Below are 20,131 nucleotides of genomic sequence, written 5' to 3'. Positions count from 1 at the left end.
AGCTGTATATGGATTGCCATTTTGAAATAAATTTAGTAGCAGAGCTACTGAAAGCGATTTTTTTTTTGTGCTGCAAATCCATTTATCCTTTGCTGAAATTTCCGCGTCTTCATGGAGAGAACGCGTCGCCTCAGGAGCGCTTCTACCCGAGCGCTTTGGAAAGAAGGAGAAAGCAGCGCGCATAGCCTTTTCCACGCCTTATTAGGCGCGATATGTGAATGGCCCCTTAATCATTCATTAATTATTTTTTGCTTGCATACACCTTCAAATATGCCGTGGAGAATCACAGAAGGTGACCAAATTAGGTTTTATTGTGAACTTTTTTTTTTTTTTTTGCGAAATTCGAATATCATTTTTATTTATCGAATAATTAGAGCAGAACGAATATTCGAATGTTATTCGACTATCCGTGCACATCCCTATTATTGAGTATTAATATACTAGTTTAATAATCATTTCTTTTCAGTGTGTGTGTGTCTGTAAGCATATTCTCCATATTTGATGTGTTTTACTGTCAGCCATACATCCAGGTTGGCCTAGACCACCTTAAATGCCTTAATGTGCTTGAACCACGGTAATCGCTGCTTGCAGCTATATTTATATTTAAATTTACTGTCATAAACACCATCCACTGCACTTATTGTTATTCTTCAAAACTATGTATCTCTAGCAGCTAATGAAATAAGAAAAAAGCTGATTTCTATGTTTTTCCCATTTTTTTACTGTGGGCACTCTTATTTGTCACTGCCCCAGATTTTGTATATTTCAACCAAAATCCATTTTGATTACTACTACTTTCATACTAGATAATAATTATCTGTAAGGACTCACCTGTAGACAGGTGTCACATTTATATGGCTTTTCTCCACTGTGTGTCCTTTTGTGTCTCTCCATATGGTACTTCTGTATAAAGCGCATGTTGCACTGGTCACAGCTAAATGGTTTCTCCCCTGTTAAAAAATAAATAGATAAAAACAAACAAATAAATAAACAAATAAAACTATCAGCACCACCTTAATATTTCCCTTTGACAATTATAGGACAAAAGTAAACACACTCACCGCTGTGGATTTTCTCATGCCGTTGCAGCAGATACTTCTGTATGAAGCTCATATTACACTGACTGCACCTGAAAGGCCTCTCACCTGCACAATAAAAATTAAATCCATACCAGAAACATCCCATAAATACTGTTTGAGCCTGAATGTCTCTGCTCTAGTGAAGTTAACAGTAAAAGCTGCTCACCTGTGTGGATGAGCACATGTCTCCGTAGATGATACGAACTGCGGAAAGCTGCATTGCAGTGCTCGCAAACATGTGGTTTAGAGTTGGGAGAGAGGGGCCCAGCATCACCATCCAGCATGAGTGACTAAAACAGCAAGTAGAAAAAAATACATTAAAACACTGGCATCTATTAACTACCAAAATGAATAACTCACTTTTTTTTTTTTTTATAAAAGTTAATAAATAAATGAACACTTCTGTAGACAATTACATTTCTGCTATTGACATATTGACTTGCTGTCATACGAAAGAGTCTAAAAATAATGTGTATGATCCATTTGTAACAGTTACATTACAATGTTTGCATTTCAAAAGTCTACAAACTAGGGCTGTCACTTTTTATTCGATTTTCGAATATGCATTCGAACTAGAGCTGAAACAACTAATCGATTTAATCGATTAAAATCGATTATTAAAATAGTTGTCAACTAATTTAGTCATCGATTAGTTGCTAAACAACTTTTATTTGCCGTAAGCGGCTCATTTTGTGCATATTTTAAACCTGCGATAACCAAAGTGTGGCAGTAATGAGCTACCGCAGGTTTTATTCAGCCAGTACAGCAGGAGAAGTAGCGAATAGCCAATAGCTGGCCTCGTTTCATGTCACGTGCTTCCCGAACTGCGTCTGCAGCAGCAAGATGGTGGAGACAGACGGCAGTGGAGTAAGCTTGAGAAAGAAAAAGAAAAAAGCGGAAGATAAAACTATTCGAACGAAGTCATCCAAAGTGTGGGAGAACTTTACTTTGAGCCTTCAAAAAAGAAGAGTAACCTGTAAACTCTGTACTACTGAACTAACTGTTTAAGACTTTTATTTGTGCAGATTCTCCAGTACAATGTTGTTTGCAAATGTTTAGTCGTTAAAGCTGATAACATAGCTTTTTAACAGTTAACATTTAAAGATTTACAAACATGTTCTGTGATCAGTTTGTCGTTTACCAGTTCATAATTCAGTCTTGCAACCTAATTATGACTGAATGAGAGAGGTATTTCACACAGCAGATTTTTTGTGTGTGTCAAATTCTATTTTTTTTCTGGACGAACTTCTGATGGATTTTACTTTAAAATGTGAGTTCCATTCAGGTTTCATGCCACTGGCACTTTATTCTAAGGATTATTTACAATTTCACAGCATAAGCTATAAAGCTGTTTCCCAGGTATAAGTTGTGTGTTTACAGGAAAAAAATAATAAAATGCAATGTACTGCAAATTTATTCTGTTTTATTCTTCGTGAAAATATTTTCTGAAAGATTCCTTAATAAGCTTTATTCGGGATGTTAAACAACTTTAGGAGCCCTAAGGACTGCCATGGTGAAAACATTATTTGAAATCTCCTTGTGAAATTTGCTATTGTATGGGTCAGTGTTTTGATTGCAGAAGAGTTTGACAAAGGATTACTAACACAAAATAAAACAAAACTCCAGGTATATTTTTGATGAGGATATGACAATGCAAAATGGTTAAAATCTCTAAAAGTCTATGTTGAATGATAAAGACCCTTTGTTAATAATTTAATTGAAAAAAATGGGCAAAACTAAAATATAAGTACATAAAGATTAATCGATGGTGCGACACTCTCGTTTTTTCCAGGCACGTCTGCACCGCATCGAGTTAAGAACATCTCAACTTTTCAGAGAGCTGCAAGCGCTCAGCAGGTCATGTGACAACTAACCAATCAGCTTCATCCTTTCCCGTAACAACGTTGAAAGCTCAGCCAAGATGAAGGAACAGCTGATCATAGCTATATATGGATTGCCATTTTGAAATAAATTTAGTAGCAGAGCTACTGCAAGCAATTTTCAGTGCTGCAAATCCATTTATCTTTTGCTGAAATTTCCGCGTCTTCATGGAGAGAGCAGGTCATGGTTGCTAAGCAACAGCAGACGCCTCAGGAGTGCAACTGCCCGAGCGCTTTGGAGAAGGAGAAAGCAGTGCGCCTAGCGTTTTCCACACGTTTTTAGGCGCGATATGCCTCTTAGGCCACGGTGTTTTTTTTATGCGCGGGAGAGGGGTGGGGGGTTGCACGTAGATATTCGAATATATTCGAATACATTGCATGATATTTGATATCCGTTTGAATTTGATTTTTCTCAAAAGTGACAGCCCTACTACAAACTATAAAAAGTTTTAAAGTACTTAGTGAATGATAAAAGGGTAACCTATACATACCTTTGTGGAATCTCCTTGTTTCCTTCTGGCTTTGCTATCTGCTCCTTCTCCATTTGCTCTCCTCCCTCTTCTAGGCCCAGATTCTTTTGGGTCTTTCCCCTGTCTTCTGGAGAACTGCTAAGGAAGGACAGAAAAATGGCATGAAATAAAAACAAAAAAGACAGTATAACATGTAGAACACAGTGTTTTAATAACATCTCATTTATCATCTAGACTTACGTTGCTAAGGCTTAGGTCATGCAAAAGCATATTCTGGTGGTTGCCAAACGACATGTCCAGCATATCAGTGCTTTTTCCTCCTGCTGTTCCGGTTCCTGTTGCATACATTGGAAGGCGGTAATCCAACTCACTGAGCTTCTCCTGTTTTATACCCATACTGTGGAGAAAGCCACCACTGTGGTCAGGAGAGTCACGCTCCTTCTTCAGGATCATCTCTTGGGGCAGATCCGACATGGAGGCTTGCGGAGTCAGGCACGTGAAGCTGGTCACTGGCGGTAAATGGCTGAACATGATCATGTTGGGGGGGAAGTTGGGGTCCATCCCTCCATTCCGTAAAAACTCATTGCCTAGCTTGTCTTGGATAATACTCATACTTGGGTCTTTAATCGGCCAAAATTCATTGACGAAATATGCTATGAAGACATGAAAATATGAGACTTATGAATTGATCTGGTACATCAATGTCATATAAAATCAAGGAACAAATAATTAGTAATTTATAGAACTAAATATATTCTGTTCTTTTAGCGTACATCTATTAGAATAATAATATAGTGTTTCATTTTCTTAATTATTCCAGATCTACACTAAGTAGACATCGAAAACGCCTCTTTGACCCGCGGCGGCAGCGGTATAAAGTGCATTTGCAGCCTTTGACCGCTGAGTGGCGCTTTAACCGCAAGATATCAAACAAGCGCATCAAAGCACATTTTTTCGCAAATAGACGTCAGTTTTGCCTCGCTGATGTGTTACATTTGACTGCTTCAGTCACGGAAAATGAAAAAACACTATAGTTTAAATATTTAATATTTAATATTCACAGATGAAAGTTTGGTATTTATGAAGTTATGTGCATTTCTTAGAACGAATTCAAGCAGGATATGTTAAGCCTGTGCCTGAGTCTGTGCTTATATTTTCTAAGCTACATGGTATTAAACCATATTTTAGATTGGACACATTTAAAAGGTGTGCAGTATTATTTATATTATATTAATTATGCGTTATATTATTCAAAAGAAATTGTGGTTTACTTTGCATCCGAGCATTAAAAGTGGTAGCCTATTTTAGGGGGGTAGGCTACATGGATTAATATGCAAAATGTCAATATTTTAATATATTATGCCTATATTTTAATTTATATTTTAAATATAAATATATTTTTTCCTTTAATAAAACAACATGCATTTTTGTTATTCGTTACCTGTCCTTTATTTTGACATAACTTATTGGGAAAAAGACATTTGTCTGTAAACTGACTAAGAAATTGTTGCATGTTTAAATGTGAAGCACTGTATAATTTCGTTCCCATTATTTAGGCCTAATTTGCCTAAAACAAGATTAAATCTTGAAACTCTAAAGAATTAATAAAACGTCCTCACGATTAAACTCAAGTTCTCTCATTATAATCAACATTCACACGATGTAAAAAAAAAAAGCTTTAGTAATTGACAACTAAAGTAATTTTAAAGGGAACCTTCTTTACTTGTTTTTAAAGTAGGGTAATATCATATGGCCTAAAAAAAAAAATCCCTGTTTTTTTTTTTTATTTTAGAAAAGAAAATCTGATTTATGATTTAAAAAAAATTTTAAATCAATATTCAAATGACGAAGAAATTTTACAAAACAAGTTTTAATATAGTTCTTTATCATTCATTTAGCAGTCAAATTTATAACTGCAAAAAGATGATTAAAAAAAACAGTACTGTTATTACCTTAATGCTGGAAAGATGCGATCATTCATTTAACCATCCACTCAGCTTTAAGAGCTGTTCAGATTAAAACTGCCAGCTCCGCAGTGAGTCAGTGTCATGGACGGAGGACCTGTTAATATTTTTTCTAGTTTATATTTCCATCTCGTTTTTTTTTTTTTTTTTTTCTTATAGAGCTTATTTGTAAATAGAGCAGTCACTGTCTGTGTCTACACCGGACGCGAAAGTTGTCATCTGTGCCCCACAGCGAAAAGTGTGTCTAAACTTGATGACATCACACTATAGTGTCAAATCATCTGAACGCAGTGTCAGAACATTTCATCATAAACAGAACGAGCATCAGTTCACTGATGGGGATCGAGTCCAATGTATCCATCACTGTGTTCTGTTGTCTTTTGTTGGATCGTTCCACTCGTGTCCAGTGTAGACCTGGCATGCGTTTTTTATTGTTTTATTTTACAGCCCTGCTTGTTTTAATGTTTTTATTAAATATCTGTATTGACTGCATGGTCATATTATCGAATTATTTACTGCCATGCGACCTACAAAAGTAAAGCTTGGCGAGTCGATGAACGAGCATTGCTGCAGGTTGATTTTTGGCGGATGTGCTGTGCTTGTGCAGCCGCGGTCGTCTTCATTTCGTCAGGTGAAACATCTCTCTCACTCACAGCAGAGTCTGTGAGAAGCAACAACTTCCCCTCCACGCGCTCTGATACCAGAAACATAACATAGCATATAAAATGATAATAATAAAAAAATAACAGGAGAGTTCAAAGTGGCTTAAGCTATTTTGTGTAAACTTTTTTCCCTATAGCCTATCACATGCCAAACTAATAACATTGTAAGCATTACATCTTTAATTGCTGCTTTCTGCTGTGAAAATTTTGTTTGTGATGAAAATAACAGTAAATTTTTGTCAGTTATTTTATCTAAACAGATCGATTAACTTCAAGATTTCAAAATCAGATAGCATGCTGATAATGTAGCACTGTAAGATTACATTTGTTTGAACGCATTATTGCAAAAGCGATTGAGTGTGAATCTGTTTAAATCATGCTTTAACCCGAAAATAATCAGTAAAAGAAACAGACAAACTCTTAACATCCCGCTCGACTCTTGCAGTCAACCTTCTGATCAAGCTAAATATGTTGGCTGTTGGCATGAATTTTACTCATAATAAGAACAGGGGTTAAAGTGGAAAAAAATCCTGAGCCTGAACTTTTTTTTGGGGGGGGGGGGGGGGTTGTGTTTGGAGAGAAACTCCACAGACAGACTTAATTCAAATATTGACGATAGTAACAAAAATACAGTTAACAAGAGCTTAAAGTGCTTAAAAAATGGTAAACAGACTGAGATAGACATGAATCTCTTCAATGATTATGTTTGGCACCATTTATTTAAAAATACTATGTCAAATAAAGTGTTTTTTCTAAACAATAACAAGTGCTTAAAGTGCTTAAATAATTAAGTGCTCAAAGTGCTAAAGAACTAAACTGCTAAACTGAAGATTAGAAGTGAAATCAAGGCTATTATCACTTTTTTTTCTGGGATGTAACTCGCATGTTGATTTGAAACCAACAGTCTAGTTAACGTTTTTTTTTGTCTTTTGCCAGTTTTCTACACAGGGTGACCAGTGGCTGCGAAATTCTGAATGACAAATCATTTTCTGCTATAAATGTGCACACACGTATTTTTTAATCGCAGACATGGTCAATGTCAATGTCAATGTCACCTTTATTTATATAGCGCTTTAAACAAAATACATTGCGTCAAAGCAACTGAACAACATTCAATAGGAAAACAGTGTCAATAATGCAAAAATGATAGTTAAAGGCAGTTCATCATTGGATTCAGTTATGTCATCTCTGTTCAGTTAAATAGTGTCTGTGCATTTATTTGCAATCAAGTCAACGATATCGCTGTAGATGAAGACATGGTCAGTCATAGACAACGGTGTGTCAGCTAATAGTTGCTCCCGGCTATAGAGACCTGCACTCCCGCGGGAGTACCGCGGGACCCAGCGCCACCGAGTGCGGCGCGGGACAATATTTGATGGGTGAATGCGGACGTGGGCGGCAAGATATTATTGTGTGCAGGTTGAGGGAAAATAAAATAATTTGCGGGACTCCCGCAAAGTGTAAATATCTAACAAAATAAAAGAACTAGAAACAAATAGACCTTTATATATAATAAAATAGACTTTGCGGAATGGGAGGATGCGGATGATACCATAGACAGCGACGTGTAATTCGATTCCGAAATAGCGTCAAATTGGATGGATTAGAAGCACACAGACCGGATGATGTCCTTCAGTGGTGGAAAAGACGAATTTCCGAGATTAAGCAAACACGCCATGTACTTTGTATTCCAGCTAGCGCACCATCGGAGAGTGATTTCAGTATTTGCGGTCGCATACTGGAGCAGAGACGGATTAAACTGAAGCCCTCAACAGTGAATGACATGATATTCCTGCATGGGCACAAGTAGTCGTACAGTTTTTTTAGTCAATTCAGTTTATTTTTATTTATTTATTTATTATTATTATTTATCTTAATATTTAAAATTGGTCTATTTTGTTATTGAGGAATAAGGATATTTTTTGTTAAACGTTTGAATGAATTGCTCAGGCCCCATAAGCTACTTTTCCTTTGAAACTGAAATAAATCCAGGTTTATTATTATATAATTTATTAGGCTATATAGCCTAATTATTATAGGTATATATTTTTTATTTACATTTCTTACTTTTTTACTGTATTTATATGTTCTAAGTTCCTTGTTCATGTTCATACTTTTAATTAAACTCAAATAAAACGAAACATTTGTTTATTTTCCGTTTCTTTTTAAATTTATATTCAACAGGGGAGCAAGTGAAAAAATAAGAGTAGCAGGCAGAATATGCAATGCATAAAAAAAGAAAAGAAAAACTACTATACGTTTACCCGCGGGATTTTGCCGGTGGGAGCGGGGCGAAACTTGATTGTTTGCGGCCGGGAGTGGGAGAAAATAACATTTTTGTGGGAGCGGGATGGAAAAATCCCTCCCGCGCAGGTCTCTACTCCCGGCAACGTCGTCGTAAGTTTGAGTGCACGGGCAGCGGCTCTATGACCAGAGTCTGGTGCTGCGTTCCAGGCAGGTTTTAGCTCGCAAGTCACTATTTCAAACCATGACTAACGACTTTGTACCGTTCCAGGCAAGTCACGCCAAACTTTCTAAGCGCAAGGAAATTTAGCTAGATTATTAATTTTATTGCAACGTTACATTGTCCTAAAATCTATTTTTCAACGTGTACCACTTGCATAAACACTGCATCCGTAGGCAGTATTTTCCGTGGGCGATGTTGTTTCGCGTGCTGTGTGACGTCAGAACTTGGAGTAACATACATCGATCTAGTACGAGTTCACGGGTGGGAAGTCACGGGTTTGACTGCCGTTCCAGTGCACATTCACAGGTTTAAGGTTGGAAAAACATGGGTTACGGGTTGCCTGGAACGCGACATAAATCATAACGAGCAAGCACTTTCTTACCGCTGCTGGCATACAGTAGCTTCCTCGAGCAAATCATGCAGAAACAAGCCCCGGGCTCTCTTAGTTTCTTGCACCAACTGCCAAAAAGCGCCATTTATTTTTGAGTCTTTTATCTATTGTTAGGAGTCTAGGACATCATCCCCAGGTTTCATAAACTTGCGCTCCATTTTTGTTTTCTTCGACAACGCTAACGTGACATTGACGTATGGTCGTCAATCATCCGGTGTTGCAAGAACACGCCCTTCTCTGCTTCTGATAGGCTTGTAACGTTAGTTAAAGCTGCGTTCCTCTCATATGATTGGTATAAGAAATAAATTGGCTCGAAAATATTAAACTGCATACGCAGGCTCTCAAATATTATTTTTTTTTTTTCCTCACGGCCACACACCGGAGATCCGGCACGGTGCCGGAATACTTTAAGCCCTGTAAGAAGCTCATATTCAAGTGTTTGTGCAAAAATTATTAATGTGCATTAATGACAGGGAGGCGACGTCTCATCTCTTAAATTTTTCATGATAATGAATGTATAATTTTTTAATTAACATAATATCGTGGTGTCTCACATAGGTACATTAAAAATATATCTACAGAAAGCTTGAAATGTTTTTAGACGAAAAGGAATAGTGTAATGTGTGAATGTTGCATTTCTCTCGTCGGAGAGAACCAGTCCTATATAAACCGGTTCAGCAAGTGAAAGCCTCATAAGACACTGTCCATATGAAAGAGCAATTCACACCTTTATCTCGACCCCCACAAGCCATGAATAACTATCCAAAACCCAACCCCCTCCAGCTGAACAGAATTTGGTCTGTGTTTTGGCTCTGAGGAACGGTGTGTTACTGGACTGAAACATGCTTGCACTCAACAGCACTACTCTTTGTATTCATAATTTTCTCGCAGCCCATATTATTATTTTCACAAGACCATAATGATAATAACAAATCATCAATTAATAATTAATCATTATTTTACGAAAATCATTGTTATTTGTGATCGTGGATGTTTGCGGGAGGCTTTAAGACCAAGCGGAATCCTCTGTTCCCGCCTCACAGCGAGTCCCGCGCGCTCAGTGATGCAAGCTTCACTGTCTGCGGTTTGACTTTACTGAATCAGATTGAGGCCAATACAACTTATTGATCATGAGCCCAGGGCCAGCGCAAGCTCAAATAGCACGATCGTGCCGCCCCCCTCACATTCACAATTGGGGATCCTTAAGATGCATGTAAACAATTTTTTTTTAATCTATGAAATTACACTAAAATAAAAACGTGCAAGCATATTTTCAGAGTTTTTAATTTTTTCATTCTGCAAAAAGGTGAAAAGGGTAGCCTACACAATGCAACAGCTAAGTATAAATTCTGTTTTATAGGCTAATAGATAGTGTACAGAATAAAACTAAACATATGCACACTTTTTTTAGCTCACAAAACTGGAGTTTTCAATTGTTTTCTTGACTGATACACACATTCACACACCTACATTTCAGAAGCGTGCGCATCGGGCTTTCACAGCGGTAAACGCTTTGATTGCGTCCTCGAGTTTAACTTGTACTTCGGAGATAATTTTTATCAGTTTAAGCTTTGAGAAACTTCAATTTATACTTCTGAATGCGCAGGCTGATGCTCCGCTCTGCAATTGCCCAGAATTATTGCACATCTGACTGTCTTTATATTCTTTTACTGACGGATTGCACAGGTTCGAGTAGCAATGAGCTTCTTCACACTGCCTGCACATGTGCAATTTTGATTTTGAAGCCTACTGACCACGCGCACCTGTCCGTGCGGAAGTCTGCTCAGAGCCTCGGCACACACTCTCCAATGACGATAAGGATTGTTACATAGTGTATGGTGTTTCCATTTATCTGAACTTCTTCAAGTGAGTTGCGGGGCAAAAAAAAACAAACGAAAATCCAGCACTTCTCCTTCAATACTGATACTGCGACTATTCACAGTTTGTACATGTTCATTCGCTGGCATTTTTTTAATTTCTTTTTTTTCTCCCTTAAAAAACAAATGTGTCCATTCTGATGCGCAATTTTACCTTAAAGGCAATTTACCTAATGGCTGTTGATGACTATTTGAATTGAATTCTGCCAAAGTGCGCGCTTGTATGTGTTCGTTAAATGCTTATGCCAGTGCTCATGTCTGAAAATAATATATGAAAAAAAAAAAATCACATAAAAACATTAGGATATAGCTTATATTTCATTAGTAGCATCTATTTTTTTTAATTGATTGTAAACAATAAAATTTTAGAAAATTATTTTTTTTTTTTTTTTATTCAGCATGTGGTGCGGGCCGCATTTGAATTCGTGACGGGCTGCGGGTTGAGAACCACTGCTTTATTTCAAACATTTTTAAATCGTCCACAGCTGAGCTTTGCGGGAGGCTGATCTGCGCCAGGTCGCGTGAAGTGAATGTAATGAACAAAGTCATTTTCAGATGCAATGAAAAAAAAAAAAACATGGATAACCTAGATTAGTCCCAGGCACTGTTCTGAAGTAAAATAATTATAATTACTGTTAACCAAGAGTAACACATTTTTAACACATTTTAACGGATTAATCGCCTATTTTCATTTGCTGAATGTTTTCTTTATTTTTTAAACACGCTAAAAAATTAATTAAGTTTTACAACAAATCCTTTAAATTTAACAAATTTATCAGAACAAAACAATAATTAAAAATATATAATTCTAATGGATAAATATAATTGCAGTATATAATAATATAGGCTTAGTAATAAAACAAAAAAACAAAAAAATAATAATAATTTAGAGCTAAGCATAAGGTAAGGTTTGGCTTTCTCAATCGGGAGAAATCAAACGTTTCCATATTTGTGATGTTGCCCATTTGAAGCTTAACTATTATTCATGAGGTAAATAGGCTGTGTGCGTTTCAGTATCGATGAAAAAAAAAATCATAATTAACAATATGTCAAAGTGCTCACGCCGAATGTCTGGTGAACGACTGCTGTTTCCAGTGAATATGTGCGCGAGGCACCAACATGCTCAAACAGCTGAAACAAATAATACTTCATTTTTGGTCACACATAAGGCATAATACAAAAATGCTGGTAGTTTGAAAAATCAAGAATAATAACAGAGTTTATACTAAATATTGCTAAATGCTGGACCGTTCCCATTTCGCTCTGCATATGGAACCTGAAGATTTTTTCGAACCAAGAATGAACCGAAATGAAAATGAAATTAAAACATTTAGCTTATATATATATATATATATATACACATACATACATACATATAGGCCTTATATTTATTTACTGTTTAATAAAAATAGCATGCATATGATCCTTTGTGTTAAGGTCTTCTTTTAATTTTTGTTTAGTAGACTGTAGCCTAAGACTATCCTACATTTTAAAAATTAACAAATTGTAAAAAAAATTGTGTTTTTTTTTTAAATGTTACAATGTTATATCATAATGTTATTGTTGTTTTACTTCTTTTATCTCATTTTACAATTACATTCATTTCGCAATCCGTCCCTTTGCGCCACCTGGCGGTAGTTTCGCGAATGATTTTAACACGCGACAGAATTACAGTTACCACCGCATATGCGCGGCGGTAAGCCCCAGATAGGCTGGCCACCTACTGTATAAACACAACTGATTTCATTAACAAGATCGCTATACTAGCTGATGATCCAGGGAATTGTGCATATTGTATGATATGCCATCATATGATTAAGCTTAAAATAACTAGGCCAATTATAATTATAATGCAGCTTTCATGACAAAACAAAATCAGAGAATTTGTCCACTACTGCTGCATTGGTTTTCCAAGATGCAATGTGATAATTCCACCAGAAGTTATCAGATATCTCTAAAATCAAGGTAATAATTGCTGTGCTAGGTAAAAGCAACTAATGACCTCACCAAAGTCAGAAGGATTCTAGTGATTTGCCTTATTACTGAAGCAGCTGACATATTAAAGCTGACTAAAAGCACCAATTATATGAACAACTTCAGAACTATATTATTTCAAAATCATAAAATAGACCAAGTGTTGTATTTTTCTTTAATGTTGTTATTAAAGTGTCACAAATATTTATAATATACAAGGTCTAACTGGGGAAATATGAATTTGATTTATAGTTAGTCCTAATCCTTTTAAAATATTAACACATTGCAATTATTGAGTGTTGAGATCATTTCAACCAAATTCAGGTCAATGACACCATAAGTAATAACAACAACGTTTTAGTTTTGATTAATGTGTATAAGCACGTTAAAATGAATTAATATGAATTTCTTGTGAAGACCTAATCAGTCCTTTTTGATGATCCGTTAGCTAACCTTCGCATCATTGGATAAAATATAAAAAGGAATTTGCAACAGTTTTTTGCAAACAAACTGGAAATTGCTTCAAGAAAAACTTATGTTTATTATCTAAGTTTATTATCCATTTAGAAAATTAAACGGTCCGAGCTCCAAGTCTGTGGGCGACCAAGCATTGTTCTCCCAGTTTTATTTACATATGATTTATTATTATTATTGTTATTATTAGATCACATTTACGCAGTTTAATTTCATGTTATTGGTATGTTTAACATTACTTAACACGTTTGCAGAGCTGAACTGTGTAAAATGTAACCCGTTTAATCAAATCCAGCTAATCTAACGTTTGTCGTTCATCACAATTACGTTACCAAACACATCTCCGTCTAAATTACTTCATTAGCAGCTGAGCCAAGATGGCGCCATTCCAAGCAGACGAGCTGCGTTCTTACTCCTCAGACATCATCGTGATTTACATGCAATAAGTGAGGAAAATTACATTTCTCTTCTTATTCTGCTAATGATATTAGGAATTAACATTAACTTTGTTTGAAAATTCGGTCATATGGGCAAACGCAAAGCGAAACATCACTTTGAAACAAGCATGGAGAAAAATGGAAATATCGCTCCATTCCAACTCTTCGCATCATGTCCCGATGAGGCAATGCTGACAGATTTATCCAATGTTTCTACTGAGTCCGTCTAATCAGAGAAAGTCTTAGCAACTCCTCTACCCTGTACTCCAGCTAAAAGCCCAGCTGCAAAAAAAGGAAAGATTACATCTCCTGACTCTGACCTTAATAAGGTTATGGCCGCTATTCAGTCACTTTCCGCAAAATGTGAAGTTATTTTCGAAAAGGTTACTTCTTTGGAGACAACGGTGAGAAACAATGATCATGCCATGGCTTTCATGAATGAAACTGTTGAAAAACTACTTAAAGATACCGCTAACCACAATGGGAGAATTGTTGCGCTGGAAAAGACGACAATAGATCTGAGAGAGGAAAACAAACAACTCAAACTTCAACTGCTGGAGGCAAATTGCTATCGACGAAGATGGGGTCTGAGACTGCAGGGGATGAAGGAGGAAGATCAACAGGAAAACACTCAGGATCTGGTGATCAACATCCTTGGCAAGATCTCTCCGAAAATTGCTGGAAAGCTACCAGAGGTGGTGGATTCCGTGCACAGAATTGGAAAGAGGAAAGACGGTAACTCTGCGAGAAGCATAATCATTCAATTCAGCATGCGTCACTATCGTCATATCGTATGGAGAGATGCAAAAGGCTCGAAATTTCTGGAGGATGCCCATCTCCGTCTAAAAGAAGATTTGTCACCCGATGAAAGAGCGGTTCGGGCCAAAGCTTGGCCCTTGGTTCAGAAAGCCAGAGAAGGAGGCAAAAGAGCGTCATTCATAGGTGCCTTTGCTTACATTGAAGGTAAAAGAGTTACTGTTGACGTTTAGTTTACATTGAGTGACAATGGACACACACTGATAGTTGTTGTTTGAAGTTCATTAGACATTTCATAATCCCTAACAACTCACAATGTGATTGTTGTAATATTTGTTGACATCTTGTTGCATGTAAGATCCCGATGGGTCTATTTATTTCTTTGTTACGAGAAACTTAACCTAATTTGGGAGGTCCTTTCTCTCCTTTATTTTCATTTATTTATTTTTTCCTCATTGTTCTTTCTGTTGGATGACCGTTTTTAATTTTGGGAGATTAGATCTTATTTCTCTTAATGTTAGAGGACTAAGGGATATCGATAAAAGGAAGGCACTTTTTCTTTTCGTTAAACAAAGGGAGGCTTAAATTATTTTGTTTCAAGAAACTCACTCTTGCGATAATGATTTAAAGTTTTGAAAATCTCAGTGGGGTGATTCTGCTTTTCTTTGTAACAGAACAAACCATTCTGCAGGGGTCGCTATTTTCCTCACATTGAAAGGTGATATAGTGGAGATAATTTATTCTGGTGAAGGGAGATGGATTATAATCATTTTAAACATTGACAATACGAAATTTATCATTTGCAATGTTTACGGTCATAACAACAACATCTTAAATGTATCTGTTTAAAAAACTTACTTTGATACTTATAAATCTAAAAAGTAAACACACAGATGCTTATTTATTGATAGGAGGAGACTTTAACGAAGCCCCAAATGACTCTGTTGATAGATTCCCCTCAAAGAACAGTACATCTAAGGTTTTTGAGTTGCTTTGTGATGACTTACAGGTCACTGATGTTTGGCGCAATATACTTGGACAAATAATGCTCTTACTCGTAAATCTCGAATTGATTTTTGGCTCCTTTCTACTAATGCAGTTCAATTTGTTTTGGATACTTTGATTACTTATGCTCCTTTATCTGATCACAAATTCATCGTAATTTCTTTAATTGGCAATACAAATAGTTTTAAAAGAATTTGTGGTTTATTGGAAATTTAATAATTACTTTCAGATACAAAATTTGTAGATTGTGTTAAAAAAACTGCTTCTATTCTGGAGGATGAATCTATGAGCCATATCCAAAGATGGGAATTTTTCAAATTTAAAAGTTAGACAACTGGCAATGCGTCGAGGTAAAGAACTTAAAAGGGTTAATTCCCAAAGATGTCAAGTTCTTCTTAATGATCTTGAGAAGTTATTGTCTAAAGAAAATCTTAGCACAGAAGAGGAAACTTATTTATCTGATTTGCGAAATTAAATAGATGATCTTTACCTTGATTTAGCCAAAGGGGCCTTTATAAGATCCAGGGCTAAATGGTTGGAAATGGGTGAGAAAAATACGAGCTATTTCTTTTCTTTGGAAAAAAGAAATATAAAAAGAAACTCTGTAACGGCTTTAAAAATCGATGGTAATATTAACAAAAACCCCTCTGAAATAAATATGTATATTCTTTTTTAAATAAATTATATAGTTCAAATTATAATGTAAATTATGTGAATTCCTTTCTTCAAAAAATCAAACATTACATTCCAGTAATTTCAAATGAGTTTAAAATGGTTTGTGAAAAGGACCTTACTGTAACCGAACTAACTAACGCAATAATGTCTATGAAGAAAGGCAAATCCCCTAGCTCAGATGGCCTAACTATTGAATTTTATGCACACTTTTGGGAAACTATCAAGAGGCCACTACTTAGATTGTACAACGATTGTATTATTAATGAAGAATTAAGTACTTCTATGAAACAAGGGCTTATCACCCTAATACCAAAACCAGATAAAGATCTTCTCTCACTTGACAATTGGAGGCCAATCACATTACTAAATTTAGATTATAAAATTATGTCATTAGTTTTTGCCAGAAGACTAAAAACAGGTTTGTCTGAAATAATTAACGAAACACAAACAGGTTTTATGCCTAAACGACATATAAGTTGTAATATAAGACTAATTTTAGATCTCATAGATTATGCACATAATATTAATTCGGATGCAATCATACTATTTCTAGACTTCTTCAAAGCATTCGACACTATTGAACATAAATTTCTATTCTTGACATTAGAGTTGTTTGGCTTTGGAGATAACTTTATCAAATTTGTTAAAATGAGATATAAGGACATCAATAGCTCGGTTCTTTTACAATTTGATACTTCTAATAGATTTCCTATTAGCAGGGGAGTGAGGCAAGGTTGTGGAATCTCTCCTTTTTTGTTTGTTTTGGTTGTGGAATTACTCTCTCCGAGTATTCGCAATAATCCTGATATTAAAGGGGTGTCCATTTTTGGCCGTGAGATAAACATTTCACAACTTGCGGATGATACAACCCTGTTTTTAGAGAATACAAATCAGGTTGGTAAGGCTCTTGAAACAATTAATGCATTTTCAGAGGCTTCTGGTCTAACTTTAAATATTCCTAAATGCGAAATTCTTTGTTTATTTGACTCTCTTGAAACTTCTGTGAATAATATAACCATTAAAGATAATGTGAAATATCTTGGTATTCATATCTCCAAAAAAATATCTCTTAGACAAGATTTGAATTTTCTTCCTAAAATTAAAAAAGCTAAAATATTTAACAATTGACTTCAAAGAGATGTATCTTTTCTTGGTAGAGTTCTTTTAATAAAAGCTCAAGGTCTAGCTTGCTTTATATATCCATCTTTTTCATTATTTGTCCACGAAAATACCTGTAAACAGATTAATTGCTTATTATTTAAGTTTTTTTGGAAAAACAAACATCAGCATCTGAAGAAACAGGTTTTATGTGGTATAAAAGCTGAGGGAGGTTTTGAAATGCTTGATTTTTTCAAATGAGTCTATTTGGTATTTTATCCCACACAATATCTTTTAAAAAGTGGGTGGGCTTAAGTTTTTGCTCACCTGTAATTTCTCTCCTTCTAAGCTCCCTATAAAACTTTCTAAATTCCACAAACAGGTGCTGTTGGCATGGAAACTTTGCTTCGTCCACAATTTTTCCCCACATAAAGTAAAGCTATGGAATAATGAAACTATTCTTGCAAAGAACAAGTCAATTTTTTTTAATAATTGGCATGAAAAGGGAATTGATTATCTTTGTGATTTATTAGATCGACAAGGGAATTTTTATTCTTATAATGATTTCATGTCTAAACATAATTTCCCTGTCATTCATAAGGAATTTCTTACAATGGTAAAAGCTATACCAAATGGACTTGTTCATCTAATGAAATGTAATTTATCATTTGAAGAGATTGTAAAGAGTGAACAGAAATTTCTGATTGAAGACAAGAGTATTTACGACCCAAAATGTAGTAATAAAATTATAAGAAATGTGTTTCAGTCAAGAAAACGAATTACCCCGAGGGGGAAATTTTTTTGGAATTATCTGATAGAAAATATTAATTGGAAAAAACCATGGCTCGTCTTAAAAATTTTGTATCCCCAACAAGGTGAAAGAACTACACTTAAGAATTTTGCATAATATATTTCCCACTAATGAAATCACATCTAAATTTGGTAATGTTAATTTGACATGTAATTTCTGTAAAAGCAATACTGAGTCAATTGATCATCTTTTCTTTAATTGTTCCCTTGTTAAACAATTTTGGATGGAATTGTCAAAACTCCTTGTTTCAAAACTAAAATTAGATATTGATTTTGTATTGAGAGATGTAATTTGTTATTTTTCTCATTGTAATCATAAAATAAAATATATTGGAAACATATTTATTTTATTGGCAAAATATTTTATTCATAAATGCAAGTTTGCTCTAAGAGTACCCAAATTAAATAATTTTCTATGTGACTTCAACTACTTAAGACACTGAAAATAATTAAAAACAAAAAAAGTGTAAAACTTTTGAAACTGTATGATGTTTTGTTGAGTGAAATGTAATTTGATGTAATACCCCCCCCCCCTTTTTCATTGTTTTTAAATATTTAGTATATTTACTGTCTTCCTTCTCTTTTTTTCTTTTTTTCATTGTCATCCACTGTCATTTAATTGTTGTAATTGTTCAATTTTCTCTGAATTTCTTTGATTGTTCATCAGCAAAAAAAAAAAAAAATACTTCATTAGCAGCTAACGGCTAGCTAAACTGAAAGAGTAAAACATGAGAACTATAATAAGATTTTAAACAAAATAATTTTTGTGCATATAACTGTTATATACCTCTCGACACGAATGCGCTACATAAGAAAATTTAAAACCTAAAGGACACAGGCAAAAATAAATGTTTTATTGAATTACGTGACGAACGGGGCTAGCCAGCAATAGCATGCAGATGAAAGAGCTACGTTAACTTACTGCTAACAGCCCTCCACACCTCAGGCGACGCACTAGAATGCTCCAATTACAACAAACAAAGTCAAACTGAGAATTCTTAGTTTCTTTTAGAAGAACTGAAGTACTGCAATTTTTTCGCCTTTCCCGTGCTTGCCCTGTACACGAGTGTGATTGTATCGTGAACATTCATCCATTCGACACCATCACTAATTATAGACCACAGACAGTAACACAATCCGGCGTGAATATGCGACAATAAGTGCGATGTAAAGACCACACTGAGACTGGAATATATGTAACGGTACGCCTGCAAAGGTAGATTAAATGTTTTACTAAAAGCGCCTTAATCTTCTTAGTCTCAAGCAGCAGAAACAATGATGCTCGCCGGTGAAACGCATCTCTCGCTTCAACGGCTGTGATTTCATTTGGAGCTCTCAGCCGTGCGCGATCCCTCATCTTTACAACCTCGGGCACAAATAAATATTACAAACGCAATCCCACTTACTTGTAACGTTACATGACCACGGCCGACTCGCAGCATTTAAATTAATCGACTAAAACGCTTTCTTTTTTGAGCTGCTTTACAGGCAAAACATTGTTCTCTTGCAGCTGTTGGCCTCTTCCATGTTGTGTCGACGCTGGGAATTATGGGTTGAGCGGACGGGTCGTGAGGAGGCAGAAGGATACTACGCAAATAAAGATTGTGCCTATTTGAACATTTGCGACTTTGTCCTGCGTGTAAAGGAGTTATTTACAAAATTGCTGGGACGGTTTATTTTTATTATTATTAGCACGCTTAATCCTCTAATCAGGCTATACCCATACAGAAAGGTAATACATATGTGAAACACTGTTAAATAATATATTTACAATTTATTTTAAAAATGCATAGAACATGAAGCTCATCTTGTGTGTTTAATTATGTGTTTGTGAATTTTTTTAATGCAAACCTAATTGTATTCCTACACTAGGTGTACTGTTTAAAGCTATTTATAATATAATATTTATAAAGCTATAAACTGACTTCAAACAATATTTTGCATATTCTCACTGAATTTGCAGTTTGATGTAGGCCTACTATCCACTTAAACAATACATGATCAAGTTTCAGGACATTTTGTCAGACTTTTATGTACCATTTATGTAAACGCTGGTAACTTTCACATGTTTTAATCTTCTTTTACTGTCTATGGTTTTAATGGGTGCGCGTT

The 20,131-nt window shown here is 35.4% G+C and overlaps 1 protein-coding gene across 2 annotated transcripts in view; it reads right to left on the bottom strand.

Moving 5' to 3' along the window:
* The window catches only part of LOC132122097 (zinc finger protein 281-like), a 50,157-nt gene extending 30,587 nt beyond the window's left edge, over positions 1-19,570 (bottom strand). Inside the window, exons 1-6 of one of the 2 annotated variants that reach the window (XM_059531982.1) lie at positions 19,426-19,570; positions 3,670-4,082; positions 3,451-3,567; positions 1,246-1,369; positions 1,062-1,145; positions 832-950 (exon numbers count right to left, since the gene is read on the bottom strand). In XM_059531982.1, coding sequence (XP_059387965.1) covers positions 832-950; positions 1,062-1,145; positions 1,246-1,369; positions 3,451-3,567; positions 3,670-4,041 — 816 coding nt within the window. In that variant the 5' untranslated portion in view covers positions 4,042-4,082; positions 19,426-19,570. The remainder of the gene's footprint in view (positions 1-831; positions 951-1,061; positions 1,146-1,245; positions 1,370-3,450; positions 3,568-3,669; positions 4,083-19,425) is intronic. The other variant, XM_059531983.1, reaches the window with a different exon arrangement.
* Between the last annotated feature and the right edge of the window lie 561 nt (positions 19,571-20,131).

The sequence above is a fragment of the Carassius carassius genome, chromosome 40 (assembly GCF_963082965.1).
Source record: "Carassius carassius chromosome 40, fCarCar2.1, whole genome shotgun sequence".
Taxonomy (NCBI): Eukaryota; Metazoa; Chordata; class Actinopteri; order Cypriniformes; family Cyprinidae; genus Carassius; species Carassius carassius.
Note: the sequence above shows the minus strand (reverse complement) of the source record. Positions and strands in the feature narration are given on the sequence as shown.